At 43.9% G+C, this 25,814-nt stretch overlaps 1 protein-coding gene across 2 annotated transcripts in view; it reads left to right on the plus strand.

Annotated features, from left to right (window-relative positions):
* Positions 1 to 25,814, plus strand: part of DPY19L1 (dpy-19 like C-mannosyltransferase 1) — a 189,043-nt gene that overhangs the window by 82,549 nt on the left and 80,680 nt on the right. For both annotated transcript variants that reach the window (XM_075826937.1, XM_075826938.1), the window contains 3 exons: positions 4,244 to 4,335; positions 23,369 to 23,468; positions 23,890 to 23,967. In XM_075826937.1, the coding sequence (XP_075683052.1) occupies positions 4,244 to 4,335; positions 23,369 to 23,468; positions 23,890 to 23,967 (270 nt within the window). The remainder of the gene's footprint in view (positions 1 to 4,243; positions 4,336 to 23,368; positions 23,469 to 23,889; positions 23,968 to 25,814) is intronic.

Raw genomic sequence — 25,814 nt, forward strand, 5'->3', positions numbered from 1 at the left:
ACCTGCGCACTCTGGAATTATCTGTCCATGTGCAACAAAATTCCCTTTATTCAGGATTCTAATAGAAACATGGCTTCAACAGTCTGACACTTCTTTCCCTGCTGCTCTGTCTTATGGTGGTCTGCACTTTTCTCATACCCACAGACCTGAGAACAGGCAGGGTGAAAGAGTGGGTTTACTTATTTCCCCACACTGCACTCTCCAGGTCATTCCCCCGGTACCCTCACTCACATTCCCCTATTTTGATATCCATACCCTCAGACTCTTCTACCTATTGTCCCTGTGAGTGTCTACCACCCCCTGGTTCACCCTGCCAGTTTGTGGATCACTTTGTTGGCTGGCTTCCTCATTTCCTATACTCTAAAACACCCACTCTAATTTTGGCTGACTTTAACATCCCCATTGATAACCTCCTCATATGCCTGACAGTTCCTATTTTGAAAGCGTATTTAACCTTTATGGTGACTTTTCAGAATAAGCTCTCGCATGTGTGTAAATGAGGAATAATACTATTTCTGATCATTATTTAGTAATTTTCCACTCTGCAGGCACTATCTCTAATTCTCAGTTGTCTCTGAACTAGTGGGCGGTAGCTGCTATCACGTCTTTTATACACAGCTCCTAGAGAAGAGGAGAATTCTGCCCTCCTATCTCTATCGGTCACACATACACACATTGTATGTATGTATGTATGTATGTATGTATGTATGTATATATATATATATATATATATATATATAATTACACAAGCTGCAGCAGTATGGAGGAGATTATACAGAAGTTTAGACCAGTGCATCTGAGAATCCTTACTAGCAGCCTGTGTCTTTCTCACTCTACTCCTGCTTCCTCCCCCCCCCCCCTGCTCACCCCTCTCACCTCTGTAGACTTGTATGCATGGTGTCTGTTGCTGACTCGCTCTCTCTTTGCTCCCCCCTCCCTTCTCCTTAGACTTGTAAGGATAGACAGTGAAGTGACACCCACCCACCTTCTGCAGCTTGTCAATTCTGTTTTGTAACTAGGGACAGACTTTGCTTGACAACAAGGGATGGACAACAGATTACAGGAAGGGAGAGACACCTAGTGGCAGTAAATTCACACTGTATTTTCATGAATAAAACAACTATTATATCAGGTGTGCTATTAGAGTAGCATAAGTTGTTTAAAAGTAAGTGTCCATTTGACCTCCTCCCTAGGCCCTTCACAACTTACTAATTCTCCTATACATGAAGACAGGAATTCACTTGATCTTGTCTTTTTAAAAGTTATGGCTCTTGAAAGGCAGGGAGTGAAAAACTGAAAAAAAACAAAACATAAAATGGCTTAGTCCTGAAAAGGGTCAAGAGTTATCAACTAATAAACCATTTACAGTCCTCATTGTCACTCATTTCTACCCTCTCGTGTCCTGACCCGGCTTCCAAACATTACAATGAATCTCTCAAAAGTGCCCTTGGACAAGGCAGCGCCCCCTATACTCGGAACCTCCTGACACACTGCCTTGGCACACGCCTCAAATTCATTTTTTTCAGCAATGCTCTAGGTGTGCCGAACGTCCATGGAGAAAATTGCTTGTCAGCAGATTTCCTCCATTACAATTCAAAACTTACAACTCAGCCCTTCACCGTGCCAAACAAGTCTATCTCGCCTCTTTCATCTCCACATGTAATAATCCAAAACGACTCTGATACTTTTCACTCCTTCCTTAGTCCTAAACTGCAGACATCTATCACAGATCTCAGTGCTGAAGAACTGGCCGCTTCTTTTAAAGTTACATTGACAACACCCGGCATAAAATTATCTACCAGTCCCCTAGTAGCATCGACCCTTCCCTCCTGCACTTTTTCACCTTCAGCATTTGATAGAGGAGGTTGTCTCTAGGCTCCTCTCTTCTCGTCTGCTAGGGCTTAATAGGAGCAAAAAAAGGGCAGTCCTGGGGGCATTCATCAGGCCCCCAGGCTGCCGTGACAACCATCGCCCTCCATAATTACGTTGCTGGAGGGCCAATGAGCTGTTGAAGAGGGTTGCCCATATTTCTAATGGCTTACATGCCACGGTAGCAAGTGAATAGGAGCAGTGCTGCAGTAACCCTGTACGGCCGCTATACAGTGGTCCGAGCCATCTGCTTCCGGCGCCGAACACTGTATAACTCCTGATGCTGGAGGCAGCCAACAGAGCTGATCGGTACGCGGTCTGGGTGTTGGACCCCCACTGATCATATAGTGATGACCTATCCTGTGTATAGGTCATCAATATGAAAAACCGGCCCATGACCAAAAAACACCTTTAGGCCTGATTTACACGAGCGTGTGCGTTTTGCGCGCGCAAAAAACGCTGCGTTTTGCGTGCGCAAAAGGCATTTGACAGCTCCGTGTGTCATCCGTGTATTATGCGCGGCTGCGTGATTTTCGCGCAGCCGCCATCATAGAGATGAGGCTAGTCGACGCCCGTCACTGTTCAAGGTGCTGAAAGAGCTAACTGATCGGCAGTAACTCTTTCAGCACCCGCGACAGTGAGTTCCGATCACAATATACACCAACCTGTGAATCAAAAAAAGACGTTCATACTTACCATGAACTTCCTGCTTCCTCCAGTCCGGTCTCCCGGCCGTTGCCTTGGTGACGTGTCCCTCTCTTGTCATCTGGCCCCACCTCCCAGGATGACGCGGCAGTCCATGAGACCGCTGCAGCCTGTGATTGGCTGCAGGCTGTGCTTGGCCTGTGATTGGCTGCAGCTGTCACTTGGACTGAATTGTCATCCCGGGAGGTCAGACTGGAGGAAGAAGCCGGGAGTTCTCGGTAAGTCAGAACTTCTTTTTTTTTTTTACACGTTCATGTATATTGTGATCGGAAGTCACTGTCCATGGTGCTGAACCAGTTTAACTCTTTCAGCACCGTGGACAATGACTGTCTCCTGCCGTCGCGTACCCGAACATTTTTTGCCGGGTTCGGTCAAAACGAGTTCGGCCGAACCCGGTGAAGTTCGGTGCGCTCATCTCTAATTTGACACTCCGTTTGGCTGTTTGTAAACAGAAAAGCACGTGGTGTTTTTCTGTTTACATTCATCCTTTTGACAGCTCTTGCGCGAATCACGCAGTTCGCACGGAAGTGCTTCCGTGCGGCATGCGTGGTTTTCACGCACCCATTGACTTCAATGGGTGCGTGATGCGCGAAAAACGCATGATTATAGAACATGTCGTGAGTTTTACGCAACGCACTCGCGCTGCGCAAAATTCACGCATCGTCTACACTGCCCCATAGACTAATATAGGTGCGTACGACACGCGTGAAAAGCACGCGCGTCGCACGCGCGTATATTACGCTCGTGTAAATGAGGCCTTAATGTGTCTCTTTTCAGGAGTGAACAATATACTTTTATAATGATTTGAAAATCGCAAAGCTGACCAATACTCTGATGTGTACTGCGGGTCAGTTACATGTTTTTCAATCTTGCTTTTATTTGGCCTATGTCACATTGCCCAGTAGATGGCACTCATTCCATTGATATGTTTTTTTGTTCAAATACTTATACGTATACTGCGCCTAAATCCTCATCAAATCTGTGACTTTCCGCAATGCATGTATTTTATACCCCATTCACATACAGTGGAAAAAATCCACGCAGAATAATGACTATGCTGCAGATTTTTAATTCTGCAGCATGCTTGTTATTTGCACAACTTCTGCACAGAAAATCTGCGGAATAGCTTGATTTAATTATAATGGGGCTAATCTCCGTCCGGATCCGCTGGCACATTTGCGGCCGAAATTTCAGTGTCAGCCTCTGATTTCACTCACCGATGCTTTCAAAAATGTACGTTGGATTTTCCTAAACGTGTGAACATAGCCTTGGACATTTATTGCAAATCCCACCTCTGGCCATCAATCGAGAGAATTGATTCCCTGAACATATATCAAAATTCATGGAACCCATTTTATTACTTTCGATGTGAATTAAAAATGAAAGAAATAAAATGTGAACATTTTAATTGTTTTTGCACCATTTACTTGTAATAAAAGAAACCCGCAATTACACTATAAAGATTGTAGGAAACCAATTGGGTATCCTAGCAAAAAGTTATGGCCTTGAGACCACCATGTGCACAAAAAACACTGGTTATTGAAGGATAAAGGTCACCTATCGTCTAAAATTTTTAAACCATCAATGCTTCAGATTCTAAAATTTAATACTACAGTTATTTTTGTTATACATTATCATTTATTTATGGAAAAACATTTTTTTTTTCTAGAGCACACGAGTAATGTGGACGCCACCTCTACGTGAAAGTTTTTCATATCCATTCCTTGTTCTTCAAATGTTCCTTTTGACATACATCCTAAGGTATTCAGCTTTACTTTGTGAACATGTTTTATGAGCACCTGTCACCCAGACAGGCCGTTTATATTTTGTACTTTTTAGAGGCGTAATTGTGCCCCGTAAACAGCCTTGCAAAAAGTTAACACTGAGTATATGATCCTTCCCTCTTTGAGCCCTTTTAGTGAATTTGAATGGAGTCACATGACATATTTTTCTACCACCCAGCCAGATCCGTTTCTACGGTACCTGGAAAAAGTGGCTAATTTCTGCTTGCCTCAAGTGCATATTTGGGGGATATTTTGTGAGTGCAGTTAAACACACTAGGTCAGCTTTATAGGGAACCTGTCAGCTGGTTCATTCTGCCCTATTAAGGGGCAACATGAAATAATGACAGGTGCCTTGACAACACTGAACTGTATTTTACACAGAAGCACTGCGGCTTCTCCCTGCCGCTTCAGCTTGATTGACAGGTCTCTTTTCATTTGTGTATAGGGAAAGAGCTGTCAATCAAGCTGAGCAGGGCGAAGCCGGAAGGGAGCCGCCCATCAGACATTTCTCTCCATAGCTCTTTAGAGTTAAACCTAGTTTAGTGGAGTGAGGACACCTGTCACTATTTCATGCGCAGCATGAACCTGCTGACAGGTTCTTTTTAATACGACATCATCCACGTGACACTGATTTATACCTGAACATTATTAAAATGCTTTTCTGTAAGTAAAGGTTATATTTGAAAAGCAGTTCGCTATATATCATAGTAAAAAAAAATGTGAAAGAACAAATTTGCAACCACAGCAACTAAATATTTGCTTAATTTGTCTAAATTTTACTTTGCTTATAGGTAATGGTTTCTGTACATGATCACATTAGTAATTGTTGGTGATAGCCGTGTAAAGTCTGCTGAATCTGTGATTATTGATGGAAATGCAGAAGTAGACATATTTTGTAGTTCTTCAGCATGACTGTACAAGAACTAATTTGAATCTAAAAAATCTATTTTCACACTTGACAGAATCTAGGGCATGAGTCAACTGGAATAAAACTGTTCTGATATGTTTAGGTTTCATAGGTTAGTAAAACTTGTTTGCAGCTTCCTCTGTGTTTACCTGCAAATGTTATGTTTGGTGTCATTTGGCTTTATCCTCCTACTTTAGTCATTGTGATCACAGACACCGCAGCATATGCAGCAGAATACTTTGTTCAAACCTTTTCAAGGACATAGTTAAAGGGCAATATTGTTCTTTTGACCATTTCCATGTTCGAAATGGCAACTTTTCGCCAAGGTTATTTTAAGCAAATTATAGCTATGATATAGCTCACTTGGTGGTTGTTGCTGGAAGCAGATGGCTCCCGTCACAGTTTAGCGGCCGTGCTACAGAGCTGAAGTAACCTCGGACGGCCGCTATGCAGTGACAGTAGCCATCTGCCTCCGGCACTGACCACTGCATAACTTCCGGTCCCCGGAGGCTGCCGGAGCAGCTGATCGATGCGGGGTCTGGGTGTCGGACACCCACTGATCATATACTGATGACCTATCCTTTGAAAAACCGCTCCCTGCCTGGACAACCCCTTACAACCTTGTTTCCTGAACCCAGTATAACGTTAAAATAAGCACAAAAGGAGTCTTTTATGTTGCTAAACCAGAGATTGATGCATCCACAGAGGTCTTCGCAAGATATTATTATAACTTCTGCCATAACTGCCTCACCTACTGGGGGCACTTCACCAGTGAGACCCACCTCACAGTTTAAGAAATACTTGTCTACATAGAGCCTATCACATCACAGTTTCCCAGGCACAGCTGCTGTCTGCACTATTTTGGAACTGGTATATGCTATTGCTAGCCCCTATTTCCTGTCTCCCTGGTTTATTTTTAGCAAATTTGTTAACTTTCCAAAATAGAGATTTCTGATTCCTTGCTAAAGTATCTGTGGGTGTCAATTTTTCCCAAATGTGATAAATATTAAGGAGCGCCTGTCAGCTCTCCTGATATTTCATGGGGAATTCAAGTATTTGCCGCAAATTACAAAACAGTGCTGGAACACCTTTTCTTAGAACTATTCTTTGTGCCATTCCTCTTTAATTCCTCCTGGAAATGTATGGAAAATTGTCAGCGCTGACTGGACAGTATCAGACTAAGTAGGCACGCGCCCCGTCGACAAGAAAATGGTAATGCCCAGTTATCAATTTATTTCATATTTCCAGGAGGAATAACCGTAACAGCACAATGCAGAGTTCTATAAAAAAAAATATGCTCCAGAATTGTTATTTTATAGTGAATTAAAATATTTACTAAAACAGACTAGTTAGGAAAGCTGACAGGTCCTATTTTAGGCTTCGTTCACACGTGCGTTGGTGTGTTCTGCTGTTCTGCTCCGTCAGAGGAGCAGAATAACGGAGGCAATTGTTCCATTGCATGACGAATACCACCGGCGCCTGACGGAACTCATTGACTTTAATGGGTTCCGTCAGGGTGTCCGTCGTTTAACTTGAGACAAGATCTCTATAATTCTATATACCACAGCTGACTCCCTGCTGAAATGCCTTGATCGGAGCTAGTGCTGATCCTGGCTGTTTTACCCTTTAGGCTGGATTCACACGAGCATGTTCGGTCCGTAAAGGACGGAACGTATTTCGGGCGCAAGTCCCGGACCGAACACACTGCAGGGAGCCGGGCTGCTAGCATAATAGTTATGTACGACGCTAGGAGTCCCTGCCTATCTGTGGAACTACTGACAGTACGGGACAGTTGTCCTGCAGCGAGGCAGGGACTCCTAGCGTCCGCAATCAATAGTGACTGTGGCATCTTTGGTTTTATACCTACTCGGCCCCATTGGAAAAAAATTAAGAAATAAAATAAACTTTATAGAATTGATATCACTGCGTCCATAACGACCCAAACTATAAAATTATCACATTATTTATCCTGCACAGTGAACGCCGTAAAAAAATTTAAAACAAAAAGTTTAATTCCGTTTTTTTGTATCCTTGGCCTCCCAAAAAATGGAATAAAAAGTGATCAAAAAGTCTCATGTATCCTACTGAAAACTACAACTCGTGGCGTAAAAATGAAGACCTCACACCACTCTGTTGAAAAAATAAATTGAAAAAGTAATGGCTCGAAAAATATTACGACACAAAAACTATTCCTGCAAAATCTTCGCTCCAAAAGCCTTAGTTCTCCTTGGTTTCTCAACCCTACCCTTTTCCCAAACATCAGTTTACAACTACATATCGGGTATTTTCGTGCTTGGGAGAAATTGTGTAACAAATTTTAGGGTGCTTTTTCTCCATTGTTCCTTGTGAAAATGAATAATTTGGAGCTCAAACGACATCTTATTGGAAATAAAAATAGTTTATTTTATTTTCACGGCCCAATAAAAATAAATTCTTCGAAAAAAACTGTGGGGTCAAAATGCTCACTATACCCCTAGATGAATTCCCTGTTTCCAAAATGTGGTCACTTATGAGGGGTTTGTTTCCACTGTACTGGTACAAACGTGACATGGCTTCTGTTCCCTGCCGTGTGCCCAAACAGCAGTTTATGACCACATAGGGTTGTTTCTTATATTTTACACCTCAAGGCCTCTGCATACCTATAATGGTACATGAAAAACATCCTAATAAAAAATAGGCGCACTAGGCATACTAGCGCCGCATATGGGTTATTTCTAAAAGCTGCAGAAACAGGGTAATAAATATTAAGTTGCGTTTCTCTGTTAACAACTGCCGTATTACAGAAAAAAAGTCAAAATGGAATTTCTGCAAAAAAAACATTTTTCATTTCACCTCCACATTGCTTTAATTCTTGTAAAACACCTAAAGGGTTAAGAAACTTCCAAAATGGTGTTTTGAATACATTGAGGGGTACAGTTTTTAAAATGTGGTGATTTAGGTGGGTCTCTAATATATAGGCTCTTTAAAGCCACTGAATTGGTCCCTAAAAAAAATAGGTTTTGGAAATGATCATGAAAATATGAGAAATTGCTGCCAAACTTTATTAGCCTTCTAACGTCCCAATTTTTTTTTTTTTAAGAACCTTTAAAAAAATTATTCCAACATAAAAGACATGGTTAATGTTAAAAAAATTTTTTTTATTACTAACTGTATTACAAGCAGACATATTCACATTTTGAAAAATGCAAATTTTGAAAAATCTTCGATACGTTTTGTTTTTATCAGAAATAAACAGTGGGGGAAAGCCAGTAATGTTTCTATGCCAGTTTTGGGGGTAGAAATGTCGCAAACAGCCAAAAAGTCACAAGAAATGTTCTCCATCTCTTGACACTTTAAAAAGTGGACAAAGCTTAGCGAATCTCAGATTCGCTTCGTTAAACAAAAGCATTAAAAAGTTATTTCCATAAAAAGTTACACATTGAAAAATAGGTCTCTGTCAGAAAAGCCCAAACTGGCTGCCGACAGTAAAAGCATAAATAAAATGTTTAAAAATATTAAAAAGAAAGATGCCTTTTCCAATAAAAAAAAATGTATTATGTAAAAAATACCCGGTAATTGGTATTGCCATGTCTATAACAACCCGAAGTATAAAATCATCATGTTATTTAACCGCATGGTAATAAATAAAAAACAGTGTTCGAAATACAGTTTGTTTTTTCTTGTACAACCTGCCTCCCAAAGAACCCCAGAAAAAAGCGATCAAAAGAATGTGTGTTCACCAAAAGACCACCAATAAAAACATTAAATCATTGCAGAAAAAACAAGTTCTCACACAGTTCCGACAGAGCCTGAATGCAGATGTGAGCGAAGCCTAATTTTTATGTTTACAAGAATTCACAGTATTAGTTTGCATTGTTTTATACATACACTAAACAAATTTACATGGACACATTTCTCTTTAGATATGATTCATAGGCATGATTAAAAGCAGTCTGTCATCACATTTTCACACACTAAAGCGCAAATCCCGCTTTGTAGGGAAGGATGATATGTTTTTAAACATACCCATGTTTGTACCTCAAAACTTTCAAGTATTAAAAAGAGGGACAACTTTATTTTTTTTTTAACGTCAAGCCATACCTCTAAACCAGGGGTCTCAAACTCGGCGGGCTAAGTAGGCCACATTTAGAAAAAATGGGAAGTTGACGGGCCACATTACTTTCAAATTTGATACAATACAAAATTATTGTTAATCAATTAGTTATTTGAACTACTATAACACTATATTACTATAATACTAATACTACATTACTATAATAATACCGCTAGGTTTAAAATTTGAGAGATTTCTCAACGTGCTTATTTCAACAATCCAGTTTTCCAGTTTAAAGAGGCTCTGTCACCAGATTTTGTAACCCCTATCTGCTATTGCAGCAGATAGGCGCTGCAATGTAGATTACAGTAACGTTTTTATTTTTAAAAAACGAGCATTTTTGGCCAAGTTATGACCATTTTTGTATTTATGCAAATGAGGCTTGCAAAAGTACAACTGGGCGTGTTTACAGTAAAAGTACAACTGGGCGTGTATTATGTGTGTACATCGGGGCGTTTTTACTTCTTTTACTAGCTGGGCGTTAGGAATGGGAGTGTATGATGCTGACGAATCAGCATCATCCACTTCTGTTCGTTAACACCCAGCTTCTGGCAGTGCAGACACACAGCGTGTTCTCGAGAGATCACGCTGTGACGTCACTCACTTCCTGCCCCAGGTCCTGCATCGTGTCGGCACCAGAGGCTACAGTTGATTCTGCAGCAGCATCAGCGTTTGCAGGTAAGTAGCTACATCGACTTACCTGCAAACGCCGATGCTGCTGCAGAATCAACTGTAGCCTCTGGTGCCGATGTGTCCTCGCTCGTCCGACACGATGCAGGACCTGGGGCAGGAAGTGAGTGACGACACAGCGTGATCTCTCGAGAACACGCTGTGTGTCTGCACTGCCAGAAGCTGGGCGTTCTGAAGAGAAGTGGATGATACTTCTCGTAAGAACGCCCAGCTAGTAAAAGAAATAAACACACCCAGATGTAACACACATAATACACGCCCAGTTGGACTTTTACTTTAAACACGCCCAGTTGGACTTTAGCAAGCCTCATTTGCATAAATACAAAAATGGTCATAACTTGGCCAAAAATGCTTGTTTTTTAAAAATAAAAACGTTACTGTAATCTACATTGCAGCGCCTATCTGCTGCAATAGCAGATAGGGGTTGCAAAATCTGGTGACAGAGCCTCTTTAAGTGTCGCTAAATGCAGTCCGGCGGCTCAGTTAGCAGCGTTTGGCAGACACACATGTCAAGATTGGGCAGTCCCTTTTTAGATAGTGCCACAGTGCCCTCTATGGATACTGCCACAGTGCCCTCTGTAAATGCTGCCACAGTGCCCTCTGTAAATGCTGCCACAGTGCCCTCTGTAGATGCTGTAACAGTCCTCTGTAGATGCTGCCACAGTGCCCTTTGCAGATAATGCCACAGTGCCATCTGCAGATAATGCCACAGTGCCCTCTGCAGATAATGCCACAGTGCCCTCTGTAGATAATGCCACAGTGCCCTCTGTAGATAATGCAACTCACCCCTAGACCATGCCACAGTGCCCTCTGTAGATGCTGCCACAGTGTGCTCTGTAGATGCTGCCACAGTGTCCTCTGTAGATGCTGCCACAGTGCCCTCTGTAGATGCTGCCACATTGCCCTCTGTAGATGCTGCCACAGTGCCCTCTGTAGATGCTGCCACAGTGCCCTCCGTAGATGCTGCCACAGTGCCCTCCGTAGATGCTGCCACAGTGCCCTCCGTAGATGCCACAGTGCCCTCCGTAGATGCTGCCACAGTGCCCTCCGTTGATGCTGCCACAGTGCCTTCCGTTGATGCTGCCACAGTGCCCTCCGTTGATGCTGCCACAGTGCCTCCCGCAGATAATGCCACACACACCCCAAGTAGATAGCTCCATTGGGGCTCCTTCTAGGAGTGGAATCCCCAGCCAGAGCGTTGCCGACGCTTTGGATGGGGATTTCTCTACTGTTGGAGCCCCTGACGTCACTGTCCATACACAGTGACGTCAGGGGATTCTCCTGGAACGGTGATATCAGGGGAAACCCCAGAGCCGGAGTCCCGGAGCAGAGCACTAGTATAGGCTCTACACCGGAACTCTGGGGAAGCCATTAACATCAGTGTCCATATATGGACAGTGATGTCAGGTGCTTGCCCAGAGCTGGAGTCCCGGAGCAGAGCCGCTTCTAGCACTCTGCCTGGGATTCCAGCTCTGCTCCTGACATCACTGTCCATATATGGACATGGATGTCAGGGGCAACACCAGAGCTGGAGTCCCGGGCAGAGCGCTAGTAGGCTCTTCCTGGAACTCCAGCTGTGCTCCTGACGTCACTGGGACTCCTGCTCTGGGGTAGCCCCAGACATCGCTGTCCATATGTAGACAGCGATGTCAGAAGATTCCACAGAGTCCCGGAGCAGAGCCGGTACTAGCGCTCTGTTCGGGACTCCACTCTGGGGAAGACCCTGACACACTGTCCATATATGAACAGCGATGTAAGGGAATTCCACAGAGTCCCGGAGCAGAGCCTATACTAGCGCTCTGCACAGGACTCCGGTTCTGGGGAAGCCCCAGACATTGCTGTTCATATGTGGACAACGATGTCAGGGAATTCCAGAGTCCCGGAGCAGAGTCTGTAATAGCGGCTCGGTGTCCCGCGGGCCGCAGATGACAGCCCCAGGGGCCGCGTGCTTGAGACCCCTACTCTAAACCCCCCCTAATTCCTGTCCATACACACCCAGTTCCTTTTGTGCCCCACACAGTATCATTTTCCAGTAGTGCCGCCCACAACGTTTGATGCTCCTAGTGCCTGCCCACAGTTTAATGTCTCTTACAGAGCATCCTTATACAGTATAATGCCCCCATAGTTCCCCCACACAGTATAATGCCTCATAGTGCCTCGCAACAGCCTTATTCCGCCATAGTGCCCCCCACACATTACAATGCCCCGTAGTGCCTCCCAACCAAGTATATGCCCCATAGTGCCTCCCGACCCAGTATAATTCCTCCATAGTGCCTCCCTCCACAGTATAGTGCCCCCACATATCATTCATATCCCCCATAGTTTCCTCCTAACAAAGTATAATGCTCCATAGACCCTCCCCACATAGTATAATGCTCCAGTCTTCACCACACAATATAATACTCCCATAGCGCCCCCACACAGTGTAATGCTCACATAGTGCCCCCTACACAGCATTATGTCCCTATAGTGCCTCCCCATAGTATAATGCCCCCATAGTGCCCCCCACACACAGTATAGTGCCCTTCATACACACACACACACACACACACAGTTCAATTGCCACCATAGTGCCTCCTAAAAATAATAAAATTAATCACCTAGCCCCGTTTCCACGACAATTGAAGTTCCCTCCGATCTGCACCAAGTCTCCCACGGCAGGGGTCACAGTATAAATGGTTGAGCAGGGAGCTAACCGCTCCCTGAGCTCTACCATTGAATTCATCATGAGGACGCAGATACAATTGAAACCGGGCCTTTGGAACGTCTCCCGGAATTTGGGACTGTCCCGCTGGATTGAGACAGTTGGAAGGCATGCCTATGTTGGCCAAGTCAGAGCATTGTGAGCCATAAAAAAGTGTTTTTATTCCTCTGGGGATCGTATGCAAATGAGCACTGAAAAGTCCTGCAATCCAGGAAGTGTCCTGCAGTCTACGTGGTTTCTGCTGAGAATGCATGGCACTCCCTGGATTGCAGGACTGCTCAGTGATCATTTGCATATGGCGCCCAGAGGAATAATAGCACTTTTTTTTATGGTTCACGGAGGGCTGACTTGGGCAACATAGGTATGTTTTAAAAACTTTCATCCATCCCTATATAGCGGTATTAGCAGTTTGGGGAGATGAAAATGTGATGACAGACTGTATAATACGAACCATTCATATAGTTAATTTCTGAATTTTTTAAATTAAGTGATCATGTATCATTATTTTAATGCTTAGTATTTCGCTAATGCATTAAATACAATAGTAGTCATCTTTCCTGGATGACTTTGTTACTAATGAAAATTACTGGTCATCATCTGAAAAGAATATAAGGTATTTTTCTTTATTTAGCACACCATCAAGAGCATTGAATGTATCATATTATGCTTTTTAATTGCCGAAATACAAGATAAGCATAGTGAAGTGAACAGCACATTACAGTGGTCAACAATTTGCAGTGTTTCGTTTGCTTTTCATAGATTTCTTGGAAATTATTTAACTGTTAATAAAAGAGAGTTGGGCAGATTTACTAATCTGTGTTTTAGACAGTGTAATCTAGCTAGACTTTCTAGAGACTTTTTCCTCCAAGTAACCTCTTTTGATTTGGCTTCATTTGTGACAGTTTGCGCGCTTTTGAAGCCACGCCCCTTTCTTTTTTCTGAACTTTTTTTTAGTGTTTAGATCTGATGCCCGCAGTTTCTGACCACTGGCATTGCCGATTTACCGGCAGCCGTGACCGTAGGACTCTGAAACACTGCCAGCGCCTCCTTTTTCAGAGACGCCGGCGCGCACTGCTCTCTCTAGGGTGCTCGCGCGTGCCTGTCCCCGGCCTTGAACAGTCAGCATGCGCACCAGGAGCTTTACCCCTATCCGATCCCAGCACACCCGGGACTTTAAAAGGAACTCTGCCTACTCTCTCATGCAACTCTCCCTGAGCAATGTTGTGTCTAACCCCGTGTTAGTCTGCAAAGGTGCCCTAGCTTTATCCTGTGTTCGGTGTCAAGTCCATTGTCCGTGATGACTTCAGTATCCGTGTCCAGTGTCCATGCAAAGTCCAGTGTCCGTGACAACTACAGTACCTGTATCCGAGACAAGTCCAATTGTCCAGCACAAGCCATCTTCCGATTATCCGGCTTACGCCAGCTTCCGATTGTCCGGCACAAGCCAGCTATCCAGGTACCCTCGCTCTAGTGGCTGTCATTGACATTTTTCAAGACCAGTTGCTACTCAAATATGGCTGAGTGGCCCAGTGGGTCCACATTCCCCACAGACTAGACAGTTTGCTCAGGCCATGGATCCCACTGGTCAACCTAAGATGCCGGTCCAAGCAAATCAAGTTGATATGGGAGATCTCCCAGCACGCCAGGATCAGCTTCTGCAAACGGTCAATTCTATTGCCGCACGTTTGGATCTTGCCTCTATTGCCTCCTCCACTACCTCTCAAGTTGCTGCTCCACCTACTCCACTACCCTCTAGTCAGTTTTGGGGACGGAATTTCGTTGCCACTTCACCTCGTTATGGTGGAGATGCAAGAACCTGTCAAGGATTTCTCAACCAGTGCAAGATCCACTCCCATCTACATGCACATTTTTTCCCTTCTGATCTGACCAAAGTTACTTCATTTTCTCCCTACTCTCTGGCATAGGCGAACCCTATCTGGTAATATGAAATGTCTTCCAATCTACAGCGGTTCTTTGAGACTTTCCGCACAGTATTTGAAGAACGGAGCCGTACATCTTCTGCTGCTGCTTCACTACTGACACTATGCCAAGGAGACTCGATGGTAGAGGAGTATGCCATACAATTCCACACCTTGGCAGCAGAACTCACCTGGAACAAAGAGGCCTTGGCAGGCATTATGGAGTTAAATTAAAGATGAACTTGCAGGTCGTGATCTCCCTTCTACCTTGGATGCTCTTATGCTGTTTGACAAGAGGTTCCAAGAGTGCGCCCAGGAGGTTTATTGCGAATGAAGGTCCTGCATACTGGCACCTAAGTTTCAGAGACCCCTGCTAGCCTCTCCGGTTGTCGCCCAGGAAGAGCCTATGCAGGTTGACTGAGTCAGACTGTCTGAACAGGAGAGACAGCACAGACGCTCCGCTAACAAATGCTTGTACTGTACTGTATTGCCCGTGACTCCTCTGGAGAAACCTCTGGCAGTTGCTTCTGTGAATTGTCAATCTCTGCCTTACCCAATTCTGTCCATCACAGAACCTTTGAAGTTGCAAGTGGGTGTTCTACACTCAGAACAATTAGCCTTTTATGTTCTGCCTAAAGCTATTAACCCTATCCTGTTGGGACTACCATGGCTTCGCCAACACGCTCCTGTCCTCAACTGGAATTCCGGAGAGGTTCTCCAGTGGGGATCCCAATGTCTACACCGCTGCCTGCCTCAGGTTCATCTTGTCCGGTCCCCCGTACCTCTGTCACTCTCTGGTCTGCCTCCACAGTCTGCCTGTTATGTGGATATCTTCAGCAAGAAGAAGGCTGGGGTCCTGCCTCCACATCGTCCTTACGATTGTCCCATTGTATTGCTCCCCTATGCTTTGCCTCCTAGTGGACAGGTTTATCCTCTCTCCTTGCCTATGATCCAAGCCATGTCAGCATACGTCAAGGACAACCTCGAGAGGGTGTTCATCAGGAAATCTACTTCTCCAGCCTGAGCCAGATTCTTGTTTGTGGAAAAGGAAGATGGAGCTCTCCGGCCTTGTATCAACTATTGTAATTTAAACCAAATCACTGCCAAGAACAAGTACCCCTTACGGCTGATCTCAGAGCTTTCAACCGAATACGTGGGGCCAAGATTTTTACAAAGCTTGATCTACGTGGAGCTTATAACATGATCCGTATCCGCAAGTAAGGTGACGAATGACAAACTGCATTCAACACCAGAGGCGGTCGCTACGAATATCTTGTGATGCCCTTTGGATTGTGTAATGCTCCAGCTGTGTTCCAGGAATTTGTGAACATCATCTTCCGGGATTTACTGTATGTCTGTGTGGTGGTCTATCCGGACAATATCTTGATTTACTCCCCAGATCTGACGACTCCCTGGAAGTATGTTCGCCAAGTCCTGACGCGGTTAAGGGGGAATAACCTCTACGCCAAACTTGAAAAGCTTGTATTCGAAAATTTGTCCTTTCTGGGCTATATGGCTTCCGATCTTGGACTCCTGATGGATCTGCAGAAATTGAAGTCCATCTTAGAATGGACACGTCCTCAAGGTTTTCGTGCCATGCAAAGATTTCTTGGTTTCGCAGATTTCTATCGCCAGTTCATTCCAAACTTCTCTTCACTTACCGCTCCTATCTCTGCTCTCACCAAGAAGAGAGTGAACGTGAAAGTCTGGACCCCTGAGGCATTCACGAACCTCAAGTGGGCCTTCACTTCTGCCTCTGTTCTTCACCATCCAGGTGATTCTCTGCAATTCTTGTTGGAGGTTGATGCTTTTCCATTGGTGCTGGAGCACTTCTCCAAACTCTTCTCTGCTGCAGAATGAAACGACTCCATTGGGGACCGCCAGATACTTGCCGTCAAATTATCCCTAGAAGAGAGGAAGCATTTTCTAGAGGGGGCTGCTCACCCTATTATCTACACTGATCACAAGAACCTCACTTATTTACAGTCTGCACAACGCCTGAACCCTTGTCAAGACAGATGATCACTATTCTTTGCCATATTGCAATTCCTACTCCATTTCCGTCCTGCTGATAAAAATATAAAGGCCGATGCACTTTCTCGTTAGTTTGAGACAGATGACTCTGAAGAGGACCCTCAGTATATCATTGACGCTTCCGGGATTATTCCTGTTAACCCTCTGCAGATTAAAGACATTCCTCCTGGGAAAGTTATTATTCGTCCTATTGACCGGAAAGGAAGATAATTCCAAGTTGGCAGGGCATTCTGGTATTTGCAAGACTCTGGACTCTATTTCTCGTCATTACTGGTGGTCCACACTGCCCAAATTTGTTGTGGACTATGTCTCCTCATGTACCAACAGTGCCCAAAACAAAGCTACCCATTTCAAGCCTGCTGGTCTACTCCAACCTCTGCCTGTTCCCAATGGTCCCTGGCATCATATTAACATGGATTTTTATTACGACTCTTCCTCTTTCTGCTGGATGTACCACTAGCTGGGTCATGGTGGATTTTCTTCCAAGATCGCACATTTTCTTCCTCTGTCTGGCCTTCCCTCAGCACCTCGGCTGGCAAATTTATTTGTTCAACATATTTTTTGCTTGCACGGATTGCCCCTTCATATCGTGTCTGATCGGGGTGTGCAATTCATAGTTACATAGTTAGTACGGCTGAAAAAAGACACATGTCCATCAAGTTCAACCAAGGGACTGGAAAAGGGAAGTAAAAAATTTCTACACATAGGAGCTAATATTTTTTTGTTCTAGGAAATTATCTAACCCTTTTTTAAAGCCATCTACTGTCCCTGCTGTGACCAGCTCCTGCGGTAGGCTATTCCATAGATTCACAGTTCTCACAGTAAAGAAGGCTTGTCGCCTCTGCAGGTTGAACCTTTTTTTCTCCAGACGGAGGGAGTGCCCCCTTGTTTTTTGAGGGGGTTTTACATGGAACAGGATTTCACCATATTTTTTGTATGTGCCATTAATATATTTATATAGATTAATCATGTCCCCCCTTAGTCGTCTTTTTTCAAGGCTAAATAGGTTTAATTCTTTTAATCTTTCCTCATCACTTAAATTCTCCATGCCCCTAATTAGCTTCGTTGCTCTTCTTTTTATTTTTTCCAACTCCAGGGCATCCTTTCTATGAATTGGAGCCCAGAACTGAACTGCATATTCTAGATGAGGCCTCACTAATGCTTTGTAAAGTGGCAATATTACATCCCTGTCCCGCAAGTCCATGCCTCTTTTAATACACGACAATATCCTGCTGGCCTTTGAAGCAGCTGATTGACATTGCATGCTGTTATTTAGTTTATGATTTACAAGTACACCCAGATCCTTCTCAACAAGTGACTCCCCCAGTGTAGCTCCCCCTAGGACATATGATGCATGCAGGTTGTTCGTACCCAGATGCATAACTTTACATTTATCTACATTAAACTTCATCTGCCAAGTGGATGCCCAAACACTCAGTTTGTTTAAATCCGCTTGCAATTCATGAACGTCTTCCATAGACTGAACTATATTACATAGCTTGGTGTCATCTGCAAAAATAGAAATAGTGCTATTAATCCCAACCTCTATATCATTAATAAATAAGTTGAATAATAGTGGTCCCAGCACTGAACCCTGGGGTAAACCACTTATAACCGGGGACCATTCAGAGTAGGAATCATTGACCACAACTCTCTGGATTCGGTCCTTGAGCCAATTCTCAATCCAATTACAAACTAGATTTTCTAAACCTATAGTCCTTAATTTACCCATTAGACGTCTATGAGGGACAGTGTCAAATGCCTTTGCAAAGTCCAAAAACACTAAATCCACAGTGGCCCCTCTGTCTAGGCTTCTGCTCACCTCTTCATAAAAACAGATTAGGTTAGTTTGACAACTTCTGTCCTTAGTAAAACCGTGCTGGCTGTCACTTATAATGCTATTTATTATCACATAATCCTGTATATAGTCCCTCAATAGCCCCTCAAACATTTTCCCCACGATGGATGTTAAGCTTACGGGTCTATAATTACCCGGGGAAGACCTAGAGCCCTTTTTGAAAATAGGCACCACATTTGCCCTGCGCCAGTCCCTTGGCACTATACCAGTCACTAGAGATTCTCTGAATATTATGAAAAGGGGGACAGAAATAACTGAACTAAGCTCCTTAGGGTGTATCCCATCTGGTCCCGGGGCCTTGTGCACATTTATTTTATTTAATTTAGCTTGGACCATATCTACATTCATCAAATTCATTATATCAACTGATGTATTAACAGCACTGGCACCGGCTACATCGGCTGCTCTTTCTTCTGTTGTATATACAGAGCTAAAGAACCCATTTAGTAACTCTGCCTTCTCTTGATCCCCTGTGACCAACTCCCCATTACCACTATCTAGGGGTCCTACATGTTCAGACCTTGGCTTTTTAGCATTTATATACTTGAAGAATTTTTTGGGATTTGTTTTACTATCCTTGGCCACCTGCCTTTTATTTTGTATTTTTGCTAATTTTATTAAATTTTTACAGATTTTATTAAGCTCTTTATATTTTACAAAGGCTGCAGATGTACCCTCAGATTTGTATTTTTTAAATGCCCTTTTTTTGTCATGTATTGCCCCTTTCATAGAAGGTGTAAGCCATGTGGGATTTAGTTTTAGTCGTTTATACTTGTTACCTATAGGAATAAATTTTGCACTATAATAACCCAAAGTAGATTTGAAAATCTCCCATTTATCATTTGTCCCATTATTTGACATTAGTTCTTCCCAGTCTATATCCTGAATTGCAGCCTTCATCCTGGGGAAATTGGCTTTCTTAAAATTAAATGTTTTTGCCCTCCCAGCCTGCGTTTGTTTTTTACAGTATAGGTAAAATGTAACTATATTGTGATCACTGTTACCGAGGTTTTCACGAACATTGACGTTCCCAACAAGCTCTGCATTATTAGAAATGACCAGATCCAACAGAGCTTCACCTCTAGTTGGGTCTTCCACAAACTGGCCCATAAAATTTTCCTGCAACAGGTTGAGGAAATGTCTCCCCTTTGCAGTTGAAGCCGAACCATGACACCAATTAATATCCCGGAAATTAAAATCTCCCATTATCACTACAGTACCCGCCTGTGCAGCCCGCTCCATCTGTTTATATAGCTGATCCTCCATCTCCTCAGTTATATTGAGGGGTCTATAGATTACACCAAAAGTAATTTTTTCAGTGTTTACCTCCCTTTGTAATTCCACCCACAAGGTTTCAACCTCCTCACAATCTTCACCCACTATTGTCTCTTTCACACTTGCCTTCATATCATTTCTCACATACAGACATACACCACCACCTTTCCTATTTGTCCTGTCTTTCCGAAACAGTGTAAAACCCTGTAGATTTACAGCCCAGTCATGTGAAGAGTCCAGCCATGTTTCAGCAACACCAACTATATCTATATTTTCTTCCAGTACCAAGGCCTCCAGCTCCCCCATTTTGCTTGCTAGACTTCTGGCATTTGTGAACATACACTTTAACTTGCCTTTCAGTTTTTCACTTTTATTATCAGAAATGTGATTTGACATTATTTGGGCATTTTTATTTACCTCTGTTCTTTAACAAAAGGATCTCCTTATCCTGTTGTCTAGTCCTCTCCTCACATTCTGTTTCTCCCCCCACCAATATAGTCTGACCCCTCTCTAACCTGGCTACCCCTTTTTTTTCTACATTGACCTCCCTCCTCAGCCCTAGTTTAAATACTCCACCACCCCATCTAGAATTCTCTCCCCCAGCACAGCGGACCCCCTTCCGTTTAGGTGCAAATCATCTGCAGAATACAGTTTGTACCCCAATGAAAAGTCAGCCCAGTGCTCTAGGAACCCAAATCCTTCTCCTCTACACCAAGACTTAAGCCATGAATTTAACTCCCTGAGCTCCCGCTGTCTTTCCTGTGATGCGTATGGCACAGGCAGTATTCCTGAGAATACAACCTTGGAGGTCCTTCCCTTCAGCTTGTAGCCTAGTTCTTTAAAATTATTCTTAAGGCTCCTCCACCTACCATTTATTCTGTCGTTGGTACCGACATGGACCACGACAGCTGGATCATCACCAGCCCCTCCCAGCAATTTGTCCACCCGTTCCACCACATGCCGAACCCTGGCACCAGGGAGACAGCAAACCATTCGGTTGAGGTGGTCTTGGCGACAAATTATTCTATCCGTCTTCCTGGTTATAGAATCCCCTACGACTATCAATTGCCTTGGCTTACCTGCATTACCATCCCGCCGACTACTAGCTGGGCTGTTCTCCCGGCTGTTAGGGAGATCAGTATCCACTAGGGCTGCCATTTCTGAGACTGACACCCTCGCATCATCACCCAACTTGGCAATTTTGCTTGGAATGTCAGAAACCGGATCGGCCTTCCTTTTCTTTGACCCCTTTCTACTGCCCCTAACTACATTAACCCAGCTACTTACCTGATCCTGCTCACCCATGTCTTCACCCTCCAGTTTTAACCCACTAACTGCATTCTCTGTGAGCAGCATGCTTCGCTCAAGATTGTCTATCTTCCTCAGTGTTGCATTCTGCTCCTCCAGATCTCTAATGCGAGCTTCCAGGTGACCAACATGCTCACATCTGCCACAGAGGTATTCACCCTGGAACTCCAGCTCCAGTCGTGCATACATATGGCAAACTGTGCACTGAAGAAAACCTCCAATCTTGCTGGCCATTATCCCTGTTACAAAAAAACAGCGAACAGTTGTTAATGCAAAAACAATAGAAGAGTACTTACTGGGGCGTTAACTCCTTTTTTTAACTCCGGTTTTTGGAACTCCACTTGATATACAAACCACTTGTTTTTCAAGCACACAGAGCAGGCTCCACAGAGTACTGAGGCCTAATTTATACCACCTGGGACCAGCTAACCCCTCTCCCAATCAGCTGCTCAGCAGGAAGTAAGCTGCAAAGAAAAAATGGTTTTAAATTATGTCACTTTTGCAAACTTTTTAGCAAGCAAGCAATCAATACATATATCACATACAATGGCACCCCACTTTGTCACACACAACACAGTAAGTCAATCCGGTTTTTGGAACTCCACTTGATATACAAACCACTTGTTTTTCAAGCCCACATTCGCGTCTAAGTTCTGAAGATCCCTGTGTAAACATTTGGATGTGAAATTGGACTTTTCTTCTGCACACCTCCCGCAATCCAAAGGCCAAGTTGAAAGGATTAATCAAGTGCTTTGAAAATTATCTTTGTCATTTTGTATCTGTTCAACACAACAACTGGGTGCATCTTCTTTCATGGGCCGAATTCTCTTACAATAATCACACGAGTGAATCAACTACTACAGCTCCATTTATTATTGTTTACAGCTAACATCCACGTGTCCCTCTTCCTGTACCAGCTACATCTCAAGTGCCTGCAGCTAACTCTTTCGTAAATTTTCTTCAGGTCTGGCAGCAAACCAAGTTTGCGATCCTGCAGGCAGTGAATCACATGAATAAGTATGCCGATACGAAGAAAAGGCTTCCTCCTTAGTTTCTTCCCGGAGTTAAAGTCTTTGTTCCTTTGAAGTCCTGCAACAGATTAACCCGGTGTCATAAAAGCTACATCTACCCCCTACTCTCAAGATTCCCAATTCCTCCCATGTGTCCCTCCTGAATCCTGAAGCCTGTGGTCCTTTACCGGTACAGTAAATCTCATAGCTCTGCAATTGCACCCAGTGGTTCTTCTGATGTCTTTGATGTCAGGGAGAACTTAGACTACAAGAAGGCAGGAGATAAGAAGGTCCTGGGAGCCTCCAACCAAGGCTCTACTCAGGACCATTTTCTACAGTCTTGGGAGCCTGTAGAAAATGTTGATGCTACAGTTCTCAGCAAGAAGTTCCTTCTATGCTCTGGACCTAAGAAGAGGGGGTGTAAAGGGGAAGGGGTGCTTTCATGACCTTGGTTGCTGACCGACGGCATTCCCCACTTACTGGCACCTGTGACCGCAGGATACTGAAACCCTGCCGGCGTCTCTTTCCCCTGAGACGCCAGCGCACACTGCTCTCTCCCCCAGCCGATGTCTTTAGGGTGCGCTCGCTCGTCCCCAGTCTTAAAATGCCAGCGTGTGCACCAGGAACTTCACCCCTATCCAATCCCAGCACACCCGGGACTTTAAAAAGAACTCTGCCCACTTCCTATTGCCTGAGCAATGTGTTAGTCTAGAAAAGTTCCCTAGTGTTATCCTGTGTACGGTGTCGTGTTCGTGCCAAGTCCATTGTCTGTGATGACTACAGTTTCCGCGTCCTGTATCTGAGACTAGTCCAATTGTCCAGCACAAGTCAGCTTCCAATAGTCTGGCACAAGCCAGCCTCCAATTGTCCGGCACAAGCCAACTTCTAATTATCCAGCGTAAGCCAATTATCTAGGTACTCTCGCCCTAGTGACTGTCATTGACATTTTGCTTGACCAGCTGCTACTCCATTATGGCGGAGTGGCCCAGTTGGTCCACATTCCCCACAGCCGTCACACAAGGAAGGTGCAAACATCTGTTCTAAAATGAAATGCGCGAAAATGCACCAAATTGCGGTGCATTTTTCTACACATTCTATGTGCAGTAAGTCTGCCCAGTATATTATTTATTATGAAAACATGATTGGTTTATTTTATTTTTTTTGTACTTTAAAATGCAGACATCTTACCAATTTTACTTTTACTTTTTTAAGGACACCGTTTCCTGGTAGAAGAAGCCTATTTGCACTTTGTGTTTCTAATATCTTTTTTATGCTTCCATGGCAGTTTGCCCAGTTTGTTCTTCTAACACAGGTAAGCCTTCCAAAAGACATTTTATATGATGCAAATGACAACCCAAGAACGTATGTTTTAACAGCATTAATATATTTTTCTTTATTTTTTTTGTACAATCTAGTCATATTTCTTTATTTCTCAAAAACCTTTATGGCATATCAAAATTGAAGGTTTCTACTAAAGGTTTGTTAACTTAGTTGTAGCGCAGATGACTTTCTGGTTTATCTCCCCTAAATGTAATTTATTTCTTCAAATTACTAGTCCGTAATGTAATTAATAATGTAATTATTAATTGGACAGCTGAGCTGTAATTACTTTTTCTCAACTGACCATTGGCTAAAACATAACAAATGGTAAAGCTATATGTTGTATTGTTTAGGTTTTGTATGGTCATAGTACAAAGCTTGTTCAGTTAATTATCTATTTTTTTAAACTTCAGATAGCCTCACTTTTTGCTATTTATCTGATTGGCTACCTTGACTCAGAGAAGTTTTTGAACATATTGTTTACTCACATGGTAAGTTTTCTTTCAGGTAAATTGTTTTGCAATATTTGTTTTTTGTCAGTCTGCCTCTTCTTAGAAAAGGCAGGTTCAGTAACAGAGTAAAAAATATTAAAGAACATCTGTCTCCTAGAGCTTGGGCACTGCTGTCTCAATTCTTCATGCACTTTTGTGCAATAGCGTAGTGTTAAAAAAAAACAAAAATACGATACCTTTGCAATGGTGCCCTCATTTGCATTTAGGGGGTGGAAATATCAAGGAACACTCTAGGCAGAATCAACTAGTTCAGGGCCGGAAAATGCATTGCTTGACAAAGGTTTTGAATCCCTGTATCATGCACCACAATCTCTGGCCCCGCACGAAGCATTACATAGTGTATCAGCTTTTCCTCGAGTGTTCCTTTAAAATTTCAGACACAAGATTGTATTCTTAGCGAGAGTAGTGGCGGTAACATTGAGTTTAAAACAAATTCGGAATTTCCTCTGAAGAAAAAAACCTGAATGGTAGCAAATATATTGTAAAAATTCTAATTTTCTGTGAACTCTCTCGCTCTAGACTTAAAGAGTAAGAGTTTCACTTCTTTTCCATAAGTCAATAGTATAAGTGACCATAAGAAACTCTCCTCTCCTCCTCCCCCCTGCCTCCTACACTGATCACTCACTCTGAATTCACTTCTAAAATACTTCTTTAGTGAGGCAGAGATGAAGATGGATTATCAGCTCGCTGAGGGATCAGGTTATATCTGCTGCCTGTAAAGGATCTGCCAGGCACAGCGGGGTTAACTCCCAGAACTAATGAGTCAGCACCTGAGAATACATCCCTGAGACTGACTCCTGCTTCCACCATTCAGGCTGGCTACATAATAACAAGCCCATACCTAGTCTACCCCTGGTCCCTGACACCACTATGGATCCCCGTGAGACCCTGGCTCAGCAAATGCAGGGTCTCTCCCTACAGGTCCAGGCCCTGGCTCAGAGGGTCAACCAGCCTGATGCTACCCTGGTAGTTCCCCTCACCGCACCTCTTGAACCCCACCTCAAGTTGCCCGACCGGTTCTCAGGGGACCGGAGGACTTTTCTCTCCTTTCGGGAGAGTTGTAGGCTTTACTTTCGTTTAAAGCCTCATTCCTCAGGTTCTGAGAGCCAGCGGGTGGGTATAATTATGTCCCGGCTCCAGGAAGGGCCCCAAGAGTGGGCCTTCTCCTTGGCTCCTGACGCCCCTGAACTTTCCTCCGTTGATTGTTTCTTTTCTGCTCTCAGACTTATTTATGACGAGACTGACAGGACTGCCTTTGCCGAGAGTCAGCTGGTGACCTTAAGTCAGGGTAAGAGACCGGTTGAGGAGTATTGCTCTGACTTTCGGAAGTGGTGCGTAGCTTCTCGGTGGAATGACCCTGCCTTAAGGTGCCAGTTTAGGTTGGGTCTGTCGAATGCCCTGAAAGACCTGCTAGTTAGCTATCCCTCTTCTGACTCCCTAGACCAGGTTATGGCTTTAGCGATACGACTTGACCGACGTCTCAGGGAACGACAACGTGAACGTTTACGTGTTTTCTCCTCCGACTCCCCCATGATGCCTCCCGAAGCTCCGTTGCTTCGTTCCTCCCCGAAAGATTCAGAGATACCTATGCAACTCGGGGCCTCCGTGTCCCCCCAACAACGTAGAGAATACCGCAGGAAGAATGGTCTCTGCTTCTACTGTGGGGACGACAAGCATCAAGTGAACAACTGTCCTAAGCGTAAGGTTGCAGCCAGAGAACTTCCGCGTCTAAGTGATCATCGGGGAGGTCACTTGGGCGCACAGGTATTTCCAGTAAATATGAAACGTACTAAGATCTTGCTTCCCTTTCAGGTCTCTTTTGGTGG

This window comes from Rhinoderma darwinii, chromosome 5 (assembly GCF_050947455.1).
Source record: "Rhinoderma darwinii isolate aRhiDar2 chromosome 5, aRhiDar2.hap1, whole genome shotgun sequence".
NCBI lineage: Eukaryota > Metazoa > Chordata > Amphibia > Anura > Rhinodermatidae > Rhinoderma > Rhinoderma darwinii.